Source organism: Aphelocoma coerulescens (assembly GCF_041296385.1).
Source record: "Aphelocoma coerulescens isolate FSJ_1873_10779 chromosome Z unlocalized genomic scaffold, UR_Acoe_1.0 ChrZ, whole genome shotgun sequence".
NCBI lineage: Eukaryota > Metazoa > Chordata > Aves > Passeriformes > Corvidae > Aphelocoma > Aphelocoma coerulescens.
This window is the reverse complement of record NW_027184085.1, coordinates 10,888,693-10,909,511: the sequence shown is the minus strand read 5'-3', so window position 1 is coordinate 10,909,511 and position 20,819 is coordinate 10,888,693. Positions and strand designations below refer to the sequence as shown.

The window sequence follows — 20,819 nt, the reverse complement described above, 5'->3', positions numbered from 1 at the left end:
CGGGGCTGGGGCTGCCGGGCGCCGGCAGCGGCTCTGGCAGGTCTAACCACGCTGTTTTCCCCTTGCAGGACGAGAAGCTGTGGTGATCGTGGTGGGAAGGACGCTTTGTTCCCGACGGAGCGGGGCCCCGGCGGCAGGCAGACCCGGACAGCCACAGGCGCTCTCAAACACTTCACCCTGTTCGTAAGGCCGGCTGCAACGCCTTCACACCGAACATCCTGCCTTGACTGTGCTCTTGGTCAGCTGGAACCCCCCAAAAATCTCCCTGAGACTAGATGGAGCTTGCTTTGGACCTGCAGCCCCACTCCAGCATGTCCCCAGGGGCTGCGGGGGGCCACAGCGGACGACCAGGGAGCCGACTGGAGGCGGGGCTGATGCCGTGAGGGGATGCCCAAGGACAGCGATGCCCATCACACAGGACAACGCGGGGGTCTTCCTCCCCCTCCTGTGCCAGTGGCTGCAGAACAGCCGTCGGGAGGGGGCCGAGGGAGCCGAGCAGCAGCTCTGCCGCTCGGCCGTCCAGAAGCTGAGCGAGTACATCCAGCTCAACTTCTCCGTGGACGAGAGCAACCTGCAGCCAGGGAGCTGTGGGACTTTGGATACGGAGATCTGCACCATGTACCTGGCCCAAGAGATGCGGAAAAATGAGGTCCTAGGCTTGAGCTTTGGGAATATCCCTGCTCTGGGGGACTACGGGGAGAAGCGTCGGGGAGGAAAGAAGAGGAAGGCGCATAAGGGGCCTGTGCTTGACGTTGGGTGCATTTGGGTGACAGACTTGAAGAAGAACAGCCCGGCTGGGAAGTGCGGGAGAGTGCGCTTGAAAGACGAGATCCTTTCTCTGAACGGACAGCTGATGGTCGGTGTGGATGTCACTGGAGCAAGGTAAGGGTGGAGGAGCCACCAGCAGCAGCCGCTGGTGCAAGTCACAGTTGATACTGAATGGAAGTCCAGGAGCAGAGGTTTTGACCCCTGCTTTCCAACCCATGAGAGAGCCCTGGGTTCATTCTTAAGGGCTTGTAGAAAATAAGTAACAAAAGCAAATTGATAGTTAGCCTACATGTGCTACTCACACTTCCTCTGGAAAATTTTCAGGGGTCATCGGGTCAAAAATTTTTATGTTGTAATCACCAGAGGGGCTCCACTAAAACAGGAGCCTTCCTGGGTTTGTATAAAACTGTTTCCTTAAGCAAAAATGAACACAGAAGCAGCAGCACTGGAAGGTATTTTTACAGGTGCTTCTTATTTTTGTTGAATTATTTCAGTTGAGGGAAGCTTTTTTGACAGCTAAATGTTGTCTGAGACTTTCTCAAAGCAAGACGTTTTTGTGTTTTCCAGTTTGGAACAACTTCATTTTAATAAATTCCCTTTGATTTTAATGCATTTTCTCTCTTCTGATGTCTCCTGACCCAGAAAACTTGAAATCTTTAGGAGTTCAAATAAAATATTAAGGTTTTTGCAAAGATATAGATTATTCTTGTGGTGTTTTTTAAATTCAGCTATTCCATGCTGTAAAATCAGTTATTGTCCCAGTTTTGCTCTTTGTGGGCTGGCAGACTTTCTCACATTACCCTTTGCAAAGGCAAAAACATTTCTCATCCGTAGATGAGGGCGTAAATGTTCCTTCATACCTGAGGTTACAATGTACCTGAGGGCATGAAATCCTCCCCCTCTTGCCAAAAGGGATCTATCTTGGGGATGGACACTTTTGGAAATGAAGTGCTGGTGAAGTGATCCCAACAGGCAGTGAATATGGCAGGAGTTTGGGCTGACCATCACTCCCAATTCTGCCACATGGCTGGATAAAAGCAGTGACTCCTCAATCTGTGGGTGCTGGGCAACTCAACCTTCTGTGGTTTTACAGGTATGAAAACAACCTTCTGTAATTCCTAGCCTGTAATTCAATGAGTGTATAAATATTGGTACCGTGGCAGTATCAATCAGTGGCACCTCCAAATTTGAGAGTGTTTGTGGCAAAAAGCAGTTAGTTTGCTGTTTCCCCTTTGCCAGATGTCACTGTTCCTAAATACAAGGGAATTGCTTGCAGTGGGTAGCAATAATGTTATTTGTTAATAATGCAAAATGAGAGGTAATAGCCAATGAAGTCCAAAATATTTGGAAAGCTGTCCTTTTTGGCCTGTTCCTGAAGACTTAATTTAGGGCTTGTTCCTTTTGGAAAGCTCTGTTACTAAACCAGCAAGCTGTGACTGCAGCTAATGGGAATGAAGTGCTCCATTTTGCTTACTTTTTTAGGCCATTACAATGGCAGAGTTTTGGTAGTGTGGGGCCAGTGTTGTTCTTGAAATCCTATTTTAGAATATTCTACATTCCATTTAAGCCAACATTTAGGACATCTTAGTCAAACCTGTTTTATTTTCACCATCCAAAGCATCCTTGTCTAACTTACTGTTGACTGCTATTTGACAAGGGTGATGTTGATGAATGACAGTCTGGGACCTTGAAGATGCTACCAGTTGGCTGGCTTTTGCCTATCAGGAAGCTGGCTGGCAGCTCCAACCCCATGTTTTCCCACATTATTCATCTGGAGTGCTTGAGGATGCTTTGAGAGTCTTTCAGTAGCTTTCTCCATTGGGGTGCTCAGAAGGGACGTAGTTCTGTCTAGCTTTATACCAGGCTGAAAGGCAACATCAGCTTCCTTCTGGGAAGGCTGCCTCCAAGAAGAAGCTTTTCTAGAGTATTTCCATGTCGCTGCTATGGTGGAAGTAGCAAAGCCCTTGCCCCTTGGTTTTTCAAGTTGTTGTTGGGGCAGGACAGCACACTAAATAGTAGTTCTGACTCAATTTCTGACTGCCTAATTATTTTCTGGCTGAGTGAGAAACACTTCCATGTCAATACAAGGGGCTGTGGGTGCTGTGATTTGTGGTGTGATGTAGTTAGTGGTGCCTGCACATGGTCAGTGAAATTAAAATAGTGCCTTAGTTCCTGCAGTACCAGGCTGGATTGGGCAAGCAAAATCACTGCTTATGTATTCATTCCTCACCTGCCAAGTGTTCCAGGGCAGCCTCTTCTTGCCTGATTGAAGGAATTTTTCACATGGATGCTTTAGGGAATCTCCTGATTTATTCCCTTACCAGTGGAGGATTTGGCATGAGGATCTCACAGCTCTGCCACTTCCCATCTCTGCAGCAGGGTTTGCAGCAGTGTTCTCACACACCCTGGGGTTCATGTAGCCTCAGCTCTAGTTCCAACCTGCCATCCAAACCCTCCCTGTTCCAAGGGGCTAAACCAATACACTAGACAATAAGAAAGGAGAGACGAGGGCACACAGTCCCTCCTGCTGGCTGTCCTATGGCTGTGGTCAGCCTCTAGAGGATGCAGGGGCAGATGACTGGAGCTATAATGGATTGGGGAGCTCTGGACAGACTGGGCTGTTTTGGTACCTGCCTGGTGTGCCTACAGGTCCTCAGGTCTTGGAGTGGTTCTGGGGTCAGACACAGTGACTAAGAGCAGCACAACATTTCTTGGAGGAGCCAGCTGTGAGTACACTCACCTGTTTCTCCTTGCTAGGAAAGCTGAATATGACTTCTTTAAAGAAAAGGTATTTATTTAAATTCCACATGATTTCCATGTAAACAGCAGAGACAGGTTGATTATTGCTGAACTTGTTTCTTTTATTTTTTTTTCTTTTTTTTTCATTTAGAGAAACATTATGCAGTAATAAAATCAACAAAGCTCTTTGCTTAACAGGGTATTATTACATTAGAGAGGAATAATGTAGGTGGTGTCATTTTTGGTGATGTTAGTGATTGAGGGAAAATTATTGCTCTCTTTAGAGTTAGCAAATTGTGTGTGTCTATCAAACACAATTGCAGGGAAATGAGCTGTATTGGAGTACTGAATAAAGGTTAGTCAAAACACTGCCTATTTATTTATCTTCTGTCTATACAACTGTATCTCCAAAATACGTGGGTGATGTTCCCCCAGACAACAACTTCCTATGTATTTTGGAACTATTCTACTCATTTTGGGCTATAACTCACTTACTGGAGGGAGGCTGTTAGTATTTCTGCAGATGACAGATGAATCCTTCATTTCTTGAGCGTAACTGAATGGGGCTTCATTGAGCAAGTCTTGGGAGGACTGAAAAAAATTATTTTGTTGTGAATATAATTCAGTTTGAAATATTTGATTATGGATTTCATCAAGCATAACTGCAGTGCTTGGACACAGCTACCATATACATTTAATCTTTAAAATCAGTGCTAAGTAGATTTCCAAATTCAAACCGTTCTTGAAGAAAGCAGAGTAAGATACATTACCAGTGATGACAGTGTGGTAGAAACATGAGATATTATTATAATTTTGTCATTAAGAAAACTCAACCACTCCTTCAAAATATAAGCTTTCTCATTGCCAAAAATTACCAAACATTGCCATATGTGGGAATACAGTCAGAGAAGTGGCTGGCTTCTTTTTAACCCACAAACTGGAGCTACTTCCAAAAAATGAAGAGAGAAATGTTTTGACAGCCATACCTTTGCACAGCGCTTTCTTAGTCTCTCCTCTTCAGTCAGTGTCCTGGGGGGAGTTGCTAAGACTCCTCTGTAGCACAAGATATGGCATGCCAAATGTCAGGGAAATCAGTTTATTTTCCAAGATGCGGAGAAAGACCTTCAAGAATCAGGTCTGCCATGGAGAGGGAGCTTCAAGTGCCACTGCTGAAAGCAAAGCTTTTAATTTACCCAAAGCTGAGGGTTTTCAGTAGAACCAAGGTCTTTCTGAGTGCTTGCTGCTACTGCACATCACATGTTCATGCCTCCAGGATAGGTGGACCTATGAAGGTAAAGTCCTGTTCCTCCTAATAGGTCAATGCCATTAGTAGGCGTGTGATATATGAGCATTCTAAACACAAACCTGCTTCTCTGTACGTGCTAGCAGCTGATTATAGAGGAAAATTCAAAACAAATTACAGGTCTCAAAATGTGCATAGCACTTTGTGCTGCCTGCTGTGGCAGACAGTAACAGTCCTGGTCTCCGTTGGGTGAAATCTTGAGGTTCTTTGTCAAAAAAAAGTTCTTGCTGGTGCTGGAAACACAACATGCAGTCCCTGTCTGTAATTAGAGACAGATTCTCCCCTGAGCAGGGGTCTTCAGGAGGGTGATCTTCTTAGTTCCCTTGCTGTGAGCCCTGTAGACAAGGAGCAGACCTGTACCTGCAGAGCAGTGCACGTGCTGTGGAGCTGGGAGTGGTGAAATCTCTGCTGTGTTTGAGAAGAGCTGCTCGAAAATCTGAGTGTGGTTTGAAAACTGTTGTTTCAGAAGAGCACACCTCTCAAGGCACTTTTTTATTGAGATCCCCTTCCCTCAGAAGTTTGAATGGAATTATTTTTTTAAAATAAAGTGCTTTGCTCCTGCAATAGAAACATTTTCTTGCTGGGAGGAACATCCCCTCCAAATGTGGTCACTCTTTGATATTCAAGTGCTCCAGTTTTGCATTTTCCGTGGGGCACTGTGTCTTGCCGTATTGTGTTGAGGCACTGCTACTGCCTCAGGAGGCTGGCTGTCCTCGCCATGACTACTTTGTCCCTGCCCTGGCAGCTGCAGTTGTCTCTGGAGCATCTACAAGATTTTGTTGCACTGTGTTATTCAGTAGTGTGTTCAAAATGCTTCCATGTGCCCTGACTGATGTGTGGGGATGGGGTACTGTGGGAACCAGGATCAAGGGCTGTGCTCCCTCAGCACATCAGCTGCAGCCTCAGGCCATGTTTTGGGTAACAAATCCATTCCTTAGTAGGGTTGGGTGTTGGGGTGTATGAATGCCTGTGTTATGGTGGAAGGGAGTGGTTCAGGTTTCTGTGCCTATGATGGGACTGTGTTTCATTGAAGTTTTTGGGGATTTATCTTCCTGGCAGTGCAATCTCCCTTATACATCCTTTTTATTACAGAAAAATCACCCCAAGAAAACCATCGCTGGTCATCACAGAAAGCTTTGTCTCACTGCACCCCCACCTTCCAGGTGCATCAGGTCGCATGGATCGATTGCTCTGCTTTACTGTGATTCCTCACCTCCTTCCTAAAGCAAAAATGCTGCCAACACAAAGTGCTGCTCAGTATAAACAGCTGCTTTGCCTGGTGTTAGTAGGGCCTTCTCTTGGTTATGTCCATAAGAAAATATTTTTGTTTTAATAGGAAAACAGATGGAAATTTATCCTGTCCGTCTGCCCTTGGCCAAGGGGCAAACATTTCTGTGGGAGCTCCTTGTTAAAATATTAACAGCACTGACTGCCCAGCGAAAAACAAATACAGTGGTTCTGGAGACTGCAGCCTCCAAATGCAGTCTCAGGGAACAGAGTTCTCATAACTGACCTAAAAAATACCCCCAACCTATTGTGAAATTGAATTAGTTTTTATATCATATTACCAATCTTCATGCTGCTAAGTGATGGATAAGGGCACAGAGGCTGAGACCTGGGCCTTGTTATCACGGGCAGGGATGAGAACTCTGTGCTGATGTGCCCTCCCAGCTGCCTGTGTGCAAGTCCTGAGGATGGAAAATAAGCAGCACATAGGGATTTTGGCGGAATGCTTTCTCCTCCAGTTGAGCTGCTGTGAGCTGGGATACATTTAATGTGTGCTCAACCTGTGCAAAATGAGAGAAAGCCTCTGAACGTCTAACATTTGCAAGGCACAGTCTGAGTCTGACTGTGCTCCTGAAGTCTGGAGCATGCAGTCCCCTCTGAAGCATGGCTGCTGTATTTTACACTGATAGTGGATATAAATCCCCTACTTGATAGTGGGTATAAATTCTTCCCTCTCCCCTCCCTTAAAATATAGCAGGACTAAGAAAGATATGTTTTTCTTCCCTTCTTTTATGTCTCCTGGAAGGTATGAGCAGACTTAGCTACACGTGTTGAGAAATAAATTGCTTGGAAGAAATGAGCTTTATTCCAAATCCTCTCTTAAGAGCCAAAGTCTTAAACAGAAGGTCACTAATCCCCAGACTCAGGAGAGATCATTTAGCTGGTTTGTCCTCTTTGCTTTATTAATCTGAGTGTGTGTTCACTCTGTTTCCTCTCCTCACCCTCTGGTTCCTGCCATCCCTCTCAATGTCCCCATGCTAAGCCTCTGTAGAGGCACAACTCATACCCTTGCAGCAATGGTCATTTGAAACATCCCATCACTACAACTGCCTCCTCAACAGACTTTCTGAACCCCTCATCCTCCTCAAATTTGCATCTTATTTATCTTCTTGCTCAGATGAGTTTTATCTAAACCCCCAAAAAAAGATGGAAACACTTCCAGTGATTTAAATAGCTCACATCCTGTATGTGTTGCATGTTTGTCCAAAAATTTAGGGAGCAATATGCCTTTTTCATACTGTCAGCACTGAACAACAGAGCTGGCCTCTCTCTGGAAATTGTGATCCCTAGGAGCATACATAACTAGGCAACATCCCCAGGGTCATCTGCCAAAATTGCTCCCAGCCCTGCCTCTGCACGCTTGCTTTTCAGAGACTTTGCATCAGGCTTGCAAAGACTTGGACAGAGGTTGGCGGTGTTGCCTTAGGAGATGTAAAAACTTCAGAGGTTATAGAGAGGGGTTTTTCTGTGCTTTGTTTTTGTTTTAATGAGCTGTGAAAGTTCTGATTAGAAATCTGTACCTTGCTGCTCAATGTATGGCTGTGTGTCTGAATTTAATTTGCTGTTCTGACCATGCTGTAATTACAAGAGAGCAAGCCCGGTGTTTGGGAGGGAGCTCTGCCCTCCCTGCTCTTCCCTGCCTGCTCATCCACTGTGGGAATGACCTGTTTTGGTGAGTCAGCCTTGTGCCTTGTCATTTACCCTGATACCAAAGTGCCAGCAGGATCCCTTTTACATCCTGAGTGGGATTTTCAGCCTGACACACAGCAGGCATCCTATGCTCTCAGGTCATCTGGAAGTACAGTCAGGGTACAGCAGAACTTAGCTAATTGGCAAACTGCTGGAATGTGCAAAATAGAGTCGCTTTTTTCCACTGCTCAGCCAAGTAACAGGTGAGGCCTTCAGCCACAGCATTAGTTATTTTCTCAGCCTCTCCAGCAGTGTGTTTGCCAGCACAGAACAGTGTTTTAGCTATCAATAATTAAAAATACAGACATTAAAAAACACAAGCAAGGAACATTCCATGCCTATTATTCCTACTCTTTCTGTAATGTTTGTGCCCTTACACACCAGTTTGCCATGTGCAGTCATTCACAGTGTCTTCTAAACTGTAAATGTGAATTTCTCTTCATATTCTGGAGTCCAGAACTTTGCACAAAGCAGGCTGTAGGCTAAAGACTGATTTTCTTGAGACAGAAGTTCTGAGCTGCTGCAAGAGGAGGAGGTGACTGGAGCCAGGTTACTGAGTGGCAGTGAGAATCCTGGGAGGTTGTCCTTTTCCACTTGTACTGACTGATGTCCCATGAGTCCTGGAAAGGCACAGCTTCTTCAGTCCTCAATTCAAATATTGTTTTCTTATAGCACTGGGCTAAGTGAGCAGTGTTTCCATTCTTAGATATGTTTTGGGGCTAGTCTGCAAGCAGGCCATAATCATACCTTCTTGCCAACCCCTGGGTGTGATGGTTGCTGTCCTGGAAGATGTACTAGAACTGAACTGTGACCCTCCAGAGCTAAAAGCATTAACAGTGATGTCATCTTAAAACCCGCTTATCCCCTGTCACTGGGAATCAGGCCTCAACTGGAAAGGGCAGGAGCGGGGAGGGTTGAGAAATGATGAACAGGAGATGGTTCCACACGTAGAGGCTCAACATTGGTCTCAGAGAGATGGTTTGTCAGCATGAACCTGTCATCTCTGGACATAAGTGAGAGAATAAATACAGTAAACATGGGTGAGACCAGCAAACAGGCAAGTATATAACCACAGAGGCAGCTGTTGCAGTGGATGGCTTTTGGGATGGGATTTTTTTTTAACATGGAGAACTCATTGCTTTTTTTAGCTGATGTGACACTTGCCTCCAGCTCCAAGCAGTATCACATGCTCCTTGAAACTTACTTTTCTGTCTCCTTTTTATCAGATGTGGGCTAAGAGGGGAAGGGCATATGTACCAACTGCAGACTGCAGTATCATTCACTGTACTTGCTGCTTTCTCTGGGTGAAATGTATGATGTTCAGCAAGATCACCTGATCCTTCAAAGAAAGACACATTTAACAGACCAGTAACAGGGAAAAAATAAGTTGGCAGGCATTGCCACAAGATTTGGGGCAGTTCAAGAATACTTGTACCTACCAAGACAGGACAAGAGTAAGGCAAATGGTGATTATTAGCAGCAAATTTCACCCTAGAGCATCTGAGACTCAGGAAGCCCATCCAACTAAAGTCTCTCTAACAAGAATGTGAGAAACTAGAGGTAGATGGAAAATGGATTTGGGCTTTTTCAAAATAAAACAGAATTGCTGAAACGTGACTGAAGGAGATTACTGCTTCTGCTGATGCCTAAGACTCTTTTCTATTGTTTAAAAAGGTGACAAGGTCTGGTTTTAACCCTTCTCTGTAGTAGGTATTATAGATAACCAGATGATCTTCTAAAAAAGGCAGCAACTGACAAAACAAATAATTGATTAATAGAGCAATAACCTTGACTGTGTTTCCTACGCCATTACTTGATCACTGGAATGGGTTCAGGCTAGCAGGGTAACTATCCAATGAAACAGAAGTCAGGGAAGTCTTCCTTCCCATGCTCATACACTTTGACCAGTGTCTCTTTTTGCCATGATAACTAAAGAATTACTAAGTGTTTGCCAATTTTTCACAGCCTGGGCGATTTTTATTCTGGTAGTGAAGAGAAAAACACAGATGTGGTAACCAGTAAACTTTGTGGTACCATCTATCTGAATACAGAGTCCTAGGCTAGAGGCTGGGAAATTCCTTCTTGAAACTCATGGATGACAAGTAGAGCCAAACCAGTGTGTGATGTTTTCACTGAAAATGGTTTCTAATGAACACTAATTGTTCAGCTGAAAACATGTCATGTTTTCATCTGTGGAAGAGTTCTACTAAAACAGATTTTTCTCAGTTTCCTCTAGAGGGCAATGTCATATAAATATTTTAAGCAATTTCTGGGTTCTGTCAACCGGGAATTTTTCGCCTGTCTTATCTAGGAATTCGCAAGACAGCAGTGAAAATTGTTTATTTACATGCTTTTAAGATGTGTATATATGTAATATAATCTGATTCTTGGGCTTGTAGAGTGCAGTAGCTAATCCCTTTAAGAAGCAAGAAATATGTTGTGCATTTTAGGTCCATTTGGCTATTCTGGAATGCAAAGAGGGAACTGCTGATGAAGACCTAACTCTCTTCTTTACCTGTGCAGCTTCAAGGACTTCTAGGAGCTGCGCCTTATGTGACAATTGTAAAAAAGATTATAATCCAGTCCTCTAAGAATGAAGTTACCAGTTGCTGTAGTTTATGTCGGTAGCTAGAACTTCAGAGCAGAGGATAAATGTAAATACCAAGTCTAAGTGGTTCATAAGACCTAGGAAGCAGAAGAGTATTGTGTTATTACTCATTTCCCTGAGAATTTATATATATATTTCCAGGTTCACAATCTGTATATCTGATGGATAATAGTAACAGCACAATTTTCAAATTATTTGTCCACATAAACAGCTGCTAAAATTAGTATGAATCAAAGGTGGCCACCTGGACCTCAGTAATATAATTTAAGAGATATTTTTAGTCACTGTAATATAAAAATGGTAAGTATAGATAGAGGCTGTTTTGTTTTCCTTAAAGCTCAGATGTAGGATTTGAAACACATTTCCTTGGGCATAAAGTTCTTTTTTGTCACCTGTATCATTATCTTCCTTCCTTCTCCAAAACTGACATTACTAAAAGAAAAATTTGCTCTTGACATTGCAACATGAAAATGGCCTTAGGGAAATCCTTTCACAATTTTGTCTCCTTTCCTCTCCTGATGGTCACTAGTCCTTTGGAGAATCACCATAACAGCCTTATTGGATTATCTTGCAAATCCCATACATTTACTGAATTTGTGGATTAACATTCTTGATAAAATATTTTTTCAAAAACAGTTGTGGGCAATCTGCAGTTGTCAGGTTCTCTAAATGAATAAACCTGTTTGTTTGTTTTTCCCCAAACAGGAAACACAATTAATTGAAGTAAAACACTTATTCCCAAAAGTGCTTTATTTTGAAAACAATGGCCTGTGAATAAAAAAGCAGTATTTGCATTGGCTTCAAAGCCAGCAGGCATTAGGTAGAAAAGCAAGATTTGCCATCTGCTTTTGAGTAATAGCAACTCTAAGAAAAATCTGAGGTCTTCTGTACGTTTTCAAATCTTAAATAGGTGAGAATTGCTTTTTAATTATTGCTGATGGCCAGGCAGGACTTTCTTAAACCATGCCTTAACAGAAGTAGGATAAGCAGTTTGCAAATGTCAAGTTCCTGGGAAAATTTCTTAGAGACCTTAGAGGAAACTAAATATTCTTAGTTTCATTTCCCCTGCTGCATGAGAAGCTTCGTGTTTGAACCTTATATTCATCACCACCTTCATTTAGGGCTTGTGTGTAGATCTCACTCTCTAAATTAGCTGACAGCTTAATGCTTAATCACAGGGGGATTATTCTCTGCCTGGCTGGAAGGAGGTCTGTTTAGTTCACCCTGTGCTGGGATCTCTGTACGTGGGTAGCCCAGGGAATGTCATGCTTGCATGGCTGCAGGTACTGAAGGAACCACCAAGGCTCACAACTTCATCTTCTCCTCGCCTTTTCTGCCTTCCTTGCTGGTGAGTGCTCTGCAGTGCAGCTCTCTTGCTGCTATGCCTGACATCTCTGATAATTCCATAACGCCATGGGCTTCCTGGAATGCCTTCCCACTCCAATTTGCCTTCCAAATTTCCTCCTGCCACTGCATATCTGTCCCAGCAATACGCAAAATAGTCTACTCCCTGATCTGGTTTTCTGTCATGGCCTGCATTTGGAAAGTAAGTGGTATATACAGCAGAGCAGAAAATTATTTAGTAATCCAGTTTCATCAGGATGAACTACGTGGTTAAAATAAATCAGATTTCAATAGTTCACCACTTAAGCTGTGGAGAAAGAAATAATAATTCAAAAAGGTGTACAGATGCCAAATGGATTAGAAGTTAATGACTGGTGTGAGGAATTCTAAATCAACAAGGGTTAACTACAGGGCTCTGCCTTGAAATGGACTCTATTTTAAATAGTGGATGAGAAAGGCAGAATATCAGTGCTTTATAAGAATGATTTTGTGACTTAAATGCTTTCTCTGATGACCTGAGAAACAAATTATAAACAGTGGAAATTAATTTAAGGAGCATCATCATTAAGAAAAAAATCATGCAAGTTAGTAGAGAGGTAAACCTCTCTCTTCAGACACATAGATTTCAAATGAGCTTCAAAACAAAAGAGGTAAATGACAAGAGGGTACAAAAAATTTAGGACAGAAGAAAGACTTAGAAATTCATTAATCCTGGCTGGATGAATAATAATCAGAAGTGTTTTGTCTAATATGTAATTAAATTAGGTATCATTATCTGTTAAAACCATTCAATCAGCTGTAATAACCAAGGAAACCAATCCTGAGTCCAGGTGTTAGCTCCCACACTCCCTGAGGTTTTCCTGGCCCCAGGGATATTCTCTCATTTAATGATAGTATCAATAATAGTATTAAAGACCATATATGAGAAGGAATAGTTTCCCTTTTTATATAATCTTCAACATGCAGAGCAGCACACCTGGGACCCACTGTCCATGTCCTACATCAGGAGAATCATGTGTGACTTTGCAAAGCCAAGTCAAGATCTCCTCTAGATTAAAAAATGTCATATACCATGCTATATATGGAGTCATAAGCTGGTGTAAGAATCCAGAATGAACCCAATGTAAAGACCTAGTTTAAATTCCATGTAAAGTTTTGACTTCTTCACATTTTAGTGGCATTTGCTATTTGCTTCTAGCTCATGCTGCTCTCTGCAGTAAGCCCATGCTGGTTCTGCCTTCACCTTCCATTTCTCTTCTGCATGCTTCTATTTTAAATCACGGACTTGTAAGTTATGTTTTCGTAAACTGTATATGACTTAGAGCTATGTATCTACCTCCTGTCAGGGTCTTACAGCCTAATGGATAGCACATGTGGACTCAAGAAGTGTTGGGTCCTGGTCAAGCCTTTTCCCTATGCTGTGAACAAGTCATGGCCCCAATGACAGGGAGGTGATGACAGCAGCTCACTTTCTGCAGGTGCTTGAGCTCTCGGGGGGGAAAAGCACTTTATTAAATGCTGGGTTTTATGGCAGAGCATTTCTTTTCAGGTACTTGCTTGTCTGTTGAAGAGTTATAAAGTCAGAGTACCTTCATAAGGGCTAAAATTCTTTGAAATACCTGTTTCTGCAGAAGTACATTGGAGCAATACAAATAAGCCCTAGATTAGGAGATACCTGCCTGTTTATGAATTTAGCTATTATCCAGTATTCTCAAGTGTCTCCAAGAGGCATCAGTGGACAAGAGTGAGACTTATTTACCTGTGGAGTTTTCCTAGAACAATGACAGAATGGAAAAACTGAATTCTGTTTTTCTGAGGCCTCGAAGCCAAAACCCTGTCCTTTCTGTGCCTAGCACTGGCTTTGTGGAAAAAAAACCCACAACAAAAACAAACAAAAAAACCCCACCCCCTCAGCCTTGTTTTTGTCATGGTGATCCAGCCAACACACATCTGAAGTCTGATCTTCAGATACAGTATTGGAGATTTGTGGTGAACTGAGAAGGTCCAAAGCCAAGCCTGTTGGAGCTGCCAGTTTTCTGGTTGGAGTGCTTGCTCCAGTTTATAAAACTTTGCATATTATACCTTACTGTGTTATCTCTTAGAGCTGAAACAGTGAAAAAGTCTCACAGGGCTAGTCTTTGGATGGGGGTTTATTGAGGAAAAAGAGGCCACTTTATGGTTTTATTGGGGAAAATGTGATGAAATGGTTTCTTATTCAATACAACTCTTATTTTGTGAGAACTTCTTTGCAAGTACAAATAGGCTTATTGGGAAGCTGAGGAGGAACCAGTACGAAAGATAAGTGTGTGAGGAAGAGGAAAACAGGATTAAATATAACATATTAATTCATTGCATGGAAGACACATACTGGGAACAGCCTGGTAATGCTGGGACCATTCCCTTACCCCAGCTCCTAAACTTTACCCTCTCTCATGGTCACTTCACACATCCCCTTTGCTTTGTGGTCTCCAGTTTGCCAGTCGAGGAGCCCATGGGAGATATGCAGGGGTGGTGTGTGAGATTCAGGTGCAGACTCGGGGAGGAGGTTTGTATGTAGAACAGGGAATACTGTTTCTTGTGTTCTCCAGGCTCCTTTTCTGAGGACGAACTTGGTGCATGGAAGGGGACAAAAAAGTGAATGGGATGTTGGGCTGAGAGTTTCCTTTTTGGTCATGTTTTGCCACATGCTCTTTCAGCAGCATTCATCAAAGTAGCCTGGAAATTGTGTCCTGGAGAAATAGCTTGATTGAATATATAAGTTTTAAACTTAGCATTGCTCTTATTTTTCCCCAGGTTGCCTGCATATTGGAACTTTTAACCTTTAGATTGCGCCAATTGATCAAAATGTTCCTGTGTCATTACTAAAGCTTGATTTTTTTTTTCTTTCAATTGATGGCAAAATCTGCTTCTGACTTAGGAGCAAGGCTTGGAACCTTACCAGATGAAAACGTGAAACCACAGAAGAGCATTTGTTGTTTGGAATACCCCTTCTTAGTACAACCAAAAAGCAAACTGGTTTTCATCCCTTGTAAAATGGATACATATCCACTGAGAGGAAAGGAGGTGAATCCCAAATGTTACGAGATAGAGGAGCAGTTCCTGATTTTCATATGTGTAAAAATTATGGCAGGGCAGATGGATTAACTAAAGAGGTGACTCTTGGTTTATGACCACGTAAAAGGAGAATTTAACCTGCAGGATGTGTTCTCAAATATAGTCAGCTACCACAGATTAGTCCAAAAGAAAACATCACACCTCAAAAAAAAAAAAAAAAAAGCTAAGGACTAGTCATAAACCATCAATCCAACAAGATTAAGAGATAGCCTAGGGAAAATTCCAAAAGGGACCAGAAATCCAAGAAGGATCCTGCTGATGGAGCCCATAGGCACAGTGTCTGAAATCTGCAATCAGTACCAGATGCTGCTGATACGTGGTGTGGATCTTGTAACAAAGAAATGCTGGACCCATTCAGCCCAAGCAGGAAGCCTTGCAGATTAAATTTGTATTAGTTGGAGCCTGTAGATTGCTTTAGCAAGCAAAATTGAGCCTGGGTGTTAAGATGATCTGGATCAAGAAACCCAAATTAGGTTTCCTCCTTAAAGAGGAATGAGCACATTTTGGCACCAGTTTTCGTAACGGTTTTAGAAAGAAAATATTTGGAAACAGATGCAGTATGTTTCTGTATATTAAATCCAGCCTCTGAAATAAAGCTACTCTCTCTGACTGCACAGAACGGTCAGAAGACTCCTGGAACAAAATACCCCCTAAATTTTATGTGTGTTTTAAGGAAGACTCTTGAAACATTAATAAGTGGCAAGTGGATGGCACGTTCGGATATGTGCCGGGAAGTATGCACAGATGAAATGCAGGATGGTTTGCGATGTTTAAAAAGCAAACAAGATCTGGGCTTCCACTTGGAATATCATAAGGATCACAGCATATTACATTATTGGAGGCTATTCTAGCATAAAATGAAAGCCACATTTGGAACAATCTCTGCAGCCCTAGTCTAGGACACTGAGGAGAGTAATATAAAATGACTCCAGAGTGGAGCACAGGTTGCTGGAGGGGGCAGCCTCTGTTGTAACCTACATTATTTTTGTAGTTAAAGAGAAGGGGGAAGTGTTGCTTTGATAGGAAATCCTAGTGAACAGGCACATATGGGCAATGAACTGGGGACCTGGGAAAGTTAATCTCTGAACTGAGAGCTTGTGTAGCCCTATCTGCCACACAAGTCCTTCTAGGTGGGGTGCTGGCAGTGCAAGTAGTGTCTCAGCATCCTCCTGGGTGTTTGCAAGGGGGTAAAACACTCTGTTCCCTGGTCTGCTCTGAAAACACACCGTGCCAGAACTTGTGTTACTCACCTTGAGATGTGTTTGAGTGTTGGTGCACTCCTGGCGCACTTCTTTAGCAGAGGGGGTGGTCTTGCTACCCCTGGCCCAGCATCATCCTGCCGCTGAGGTAGTGACAGGGGCTGGGAACTGACACCAGCCCTCCTCTCCATGGCCCTTCCCTCTCTTGTGTTTATCTTATGCTTAATTTCCCTTGTGCTTTTTCTGGGATGTGTGGTCAATGAGTTCCATTTTGTGTCATGGCTAATCACTTCCAACACTGCAAGTGAGGGAAGGCAGGGCTCCATCGTGGAGTAGATTGCCAGCAGTATCTTGATGGGCTAGTTGCTCTCTTGCCCAAATACACTTCCTCTGGTAGTTTTGGAAATCCCAGTATGTGACCTGAACAGCCACAGGTGTGCAGAACCCTTCCAACCTGCAGCAGGGCCTTGCTTCCTCCAGATTGGGGTTGTTGGGCCTGAGGTGCATTTTTCCCTCTCTGTTGACCCTTTGGGGTTATAATGAGATGTACATTGTGTTCTGTGTGTACAGAGAAGATTCAGATTGCTGTTCTTGTGCAAAGGAAACAACCCCCCTTGATAGCTGCATTCCCCTAGGCTGCTGAGCACCCCGTGCAACATTTTACACTCAGCAGAGCTTAGTGGAGTTAAAAATAGTACTTGTTGTCAAAAGATTTCTTGGTAGTAAAAATGTCCTTAGGATACTTTGTGAAGTGGTAACCTTTGGACATAACAGGGTAAGGAAAAATCATAACACAGTCTTTAATGCTTTAAAAAAACCAAAAGAAGTTTGTCTTAATTGCGCAGTATAGGAGAAAGTTTAAGAGCAGAGAAAAGTGCCATCACCTTCGGGAGGGAAAGAATGGAATTTAAATTGAGATCTAAGGGTGAGTATGTAACGTATAATACTTTATTTTTGTTAAGTATTTTTTCCTTTGTTTCTTGAAATGAAAGTTTATCTGGGAGAAAATGTCTGACTCTGTGTAGTGGATGAAGGTCTTGCTGGGAGTCTTTGAATCCAAAGCAGGGTAAAACCTGGCTTTTCACATTTTATTTGATTTTAAAGGGTAATGTAATTCTAAATTTGGCCCACAAGTTATAATTTCCAAAAACAAGCTTAGATAAGTGTTTCCACCCTGGGAAAAAAACCCAAAAAACAACAAAACAGTCTTAGTGATAACAGATTGTTTTGAGCAAATGCACGTTCCTGTGTAGAGTCTCAGAACTGGGCTGTACACTGTAAAGAAGTGAATGTATTAAGTGAACAGAAATTTAAATTAAAACAGAGGGCATTACTGAGAAAAATGCATACATTAAACAGGGATTCAGATGTGACAGACAGTTTGATGATTTTTTTCATTCTAATAATTGTAGCTGGAGTTAAATGTAGAAGATAAGGCAAATTGCTTAAAGGCCGTATGATTTCTGGCTTATTTCTCTCTGTTTTACTTCAGCAATACCAGTACATTTCCTGATACCTGTTTTTGCTCTCTAGTCTGGAGCTACTGCTTTGTATTTTTAAATTAAATATAATATACTTAATGCCATGTAAATCAGCACTGTAGTGAACTATGTGGTACCATATTGTTCTGGCACTACAAAGTTACCTGAATTAGAGAACTGCCAGGTGAGAAGACTTTATCCCAATTTGTAGTAGCCTCTAAATAAATTCTATGAGCACATAAGGGAAATAATTAAAGAGTGAGGTCAGAGCTATATAATGTAGATGCCTTGCATCATGGTTTGGAGTTTCATGGAATATTCTCTGGAAGTATTTTTTTTAATTTAGAGAATTAACTTTTAAAAATACCAGCTTATAAATAAACTGCAAATGCATAAAATCAGCTCTAATATGATTGCTTACTAAATATAAATGTTTCACAAACAACTCTCTGCCCTCAGAGCTCAACCTCTGGTTAATAGAGCATATTTTGAAGATCATATTCCAGAAGGGGTCTTGTGGGAAGCAGTGGGAGGGGGTTATCAATACAGTCAGTCTCACCTTACCCCACTGCAAGGAAACTACCAAGCAAAAAAGTGAAGAAAAATAGTCTACTGGAGACTAGTGATCTTAAATAACATTTTAAATAACAATTAGAGGAAGTCAGAGTGTCAGCCCTGTGGGACAAAGACCCTCTGTCTATTACAAACTACTGACTGTATTTTGAGTGCTATAAAAATAATTATGGACAAGTGAACAAAATAATAAAATTGAGAGGTTCAATTTCTTGACAGCTCTCAATACAGTTTCCCATGGATTGCTTTCTATATTTTACCTAAAAATCCCTGTAGTCTGTTGTAGAAAACATCTCTGACTGTAGCCCCTGTTAAGTGAGGAGCACAGATGAAAAGCTTGCTGACACAAAGAGATAGGGCATCAGAATGCCTCCCAAAAATCAGTGAAAAAGCATTTAATTCCCTACTATTTGTATGGTGGCAGGAATAAGTGAGTGTTTGCAAATAATTCTAGTTTAGGTCTTGTAAAGGCCTGTCTGCCTGCAATTTGCACATAAAACCCCACTAAAGATTAAGGGCTAGGTTGTTTTCAGCCAAACCTGGAGCTGCTTGGAATTTTTTTGGTCATTGGAATTGTTCTGCACACCCCATGAACTTGCAGCCAGCACAAAAGGACGAGGGTGTAACTCCCAGCTGAGCTCTGGGTGGCTCTAGGGGCATGCTGGCTGTGGGCTGTGGTATTCAGCTCTCCAGGGCTGTTTGTAGTAGTTGTGAGTTGGAGCTATTAAACTTGCATTTAAAAAAAAAAAAAAAAAAAAAAAAAAAAAAAAAAAAAAAAAACAAACCAACCCAAACTACTTTTGTTTTGCTTGTGTACAGAAGAAATGGAGAGGGAAAGGTTTTCTCTGTGGCAGTCCTCCCATAGCTAAGAGCATGTTGGTGCAGAAATGGTGCTTTCTGGAGGTGGTGGTTGCAGAGGCTCGGGAAACTCAGTGGCCTGAATGCCACAAACTGGCTGAGTGAACTGTGAGGAGACCCACGCAGAGATCAGAGAAGGGGTTTTTGTATTTACACCGTCACAGCTGGGAGCAGAGCGTGGCCTTTGCAGTCTTTGACTCCGCCCTGGCACGCTGGATGCCTAATGCAGTATTAACCCTCTTTTGTGTCATTTTTGTGGTTTCTGGCTGAGCCCTGAAGTTTATTGTTTCGTTTCAGGAAAAAAAATGGAACATCATGTTGTTGTCCTGTTTATATGTGGTCCTGGATGCTTATTGTGTTTTTAAAGGAATTTTGTTTAAATATGCGTATTCATTTTGATGTCCATCAGATCCACAAAGGTCCTGGATCCTGGGAACGTGTACCATATAATTAACTTTATCTCTGTGTGTTGTGTGTCAGGGATGGCAGACATCTGGTGCCCAGGACACAGCAGTGTTAACAGAATGCAAATGTCTGTGACTGTTGTAAAGAACAAATGTTTCTGGTGCTTCCAGCTTCTGCAGGTAATGCTTGAGATAAGACAAGGCTTAAATATGGTGCAGTTTAAATAGTTAGGAACAGAGCTAATACTTAAGAACTTTCCTCAGTTGTTTCCTGGAAGTGTTAACTTCTCATACTCAGACATTAGTGAAACTGCTTTTAGTGACATTTAGTTTATATGAATGTGGCCCTGTGGTGATTTGTGTTATTTGTCGGTTATCTGAATGTGAATCAAGAATTTATTTGTATGAAGACAGTCATAAGGAAAGAACCAAAAATAATGGCAGTCCCAAAAATGCCATGCAGCATTTCTCCTGTGCTGTGGCATGGGATCCAACTGCACCTTTATTAGCTAAGAACTGAAGTGACTTTTTCTGCAGCCTTCTTTTGACTGCCTTGGGAAATGGTTTCATCAGTCCACCATCCTTAATTTTCTTAATTTTCCATTTTGTACTCCTGAAATTCAAGCTAGAAATTAATTTGATGCCCAACTCCGTGGGGCAGAAGAGGATGATCTGTGCTAAGTAGTTCTCCTTGCATATGTATGAAGCCAATTTTCTTTAGACAGATTTCTTTAGATAAATCAATGCTTTATCTTTATAGAACCGTATGACTCAAATCCTGTTTTGGCTTATAGCACAACAGATTACTTTGAAATGCACAGCTGCGTGTATGTGCGTAAAATATGTAAATGCTATCAATATTCTTTAAAATAAAAGCTAAGAAGATTTAGGGCCCAATCCCCCAAATTTCAGTGGGATGTTGCTTTCTAAACAGACCTAGAAAAGCCCTGCACAGCTGTCACCAAGCTGGGAGGTGCCTAATAGTTCTAGGTTTTCCTGATGCCCAAGAGCCAGTTTCTGTGCTCTCTTCCAGGGCACTTCAGTCTTGCCTGAGACTGAGCAGCTCATGTGTCTCCTTGTGCCATGGGGACCCAGCATGTCATTTCCCTCTCCACTGTGCCTCCTCAGGCTAGTTGGGAGGAGAAACCACCTTCTCAGTCCCCAGGCTGCTTCTGCCAAGATTTTACCAGGCAGCATTTTGTGTTTTACTTTGCATTTGAATAGGAATTTGGGTCATATTTTGTGGCCCATAGGATAAACATTTGCTGGATCCTTCTGGACTTCCAGTGTGATAGGAGATTGTGCAGAATAACTAACTGCTGTGGTCTCTTTTCTGCTTATGACTATAGCCTAAATAGTTAGTGACAAAAGGAGGCATCCCAGGGTGTGATTCCCACTCCAAAACTCTTCTGTATTATTATAATAACCAGGTCATGGGCAAAACACAAGCAG

General features: G+C 42.3%; 1 protein-coding gene across 1 annotated transcript in view; it reads left to right on the top strand.

Moving 5' to 3' along the window:
• The first annotated feature begins 201 nt into the window (after window positions 1-201).
• The window catches only part of PDZD2 (PDZ domain containing 2), a 139,545-nt gene continuing 118,927 nt past the window's right edge, over window positions 202-20,819 (top strand). The window contains exon 1 of the mRNA XM_069000968.1: window positions 202-882. Coding sequence (XP_068857069.1) covers window positions 404-882 — 479 coding nt within the window. The 5' untranslated portion in view covers window positions 202-403. The remainder of the gene's footprint in view (window positions 883-20,819) is intronic.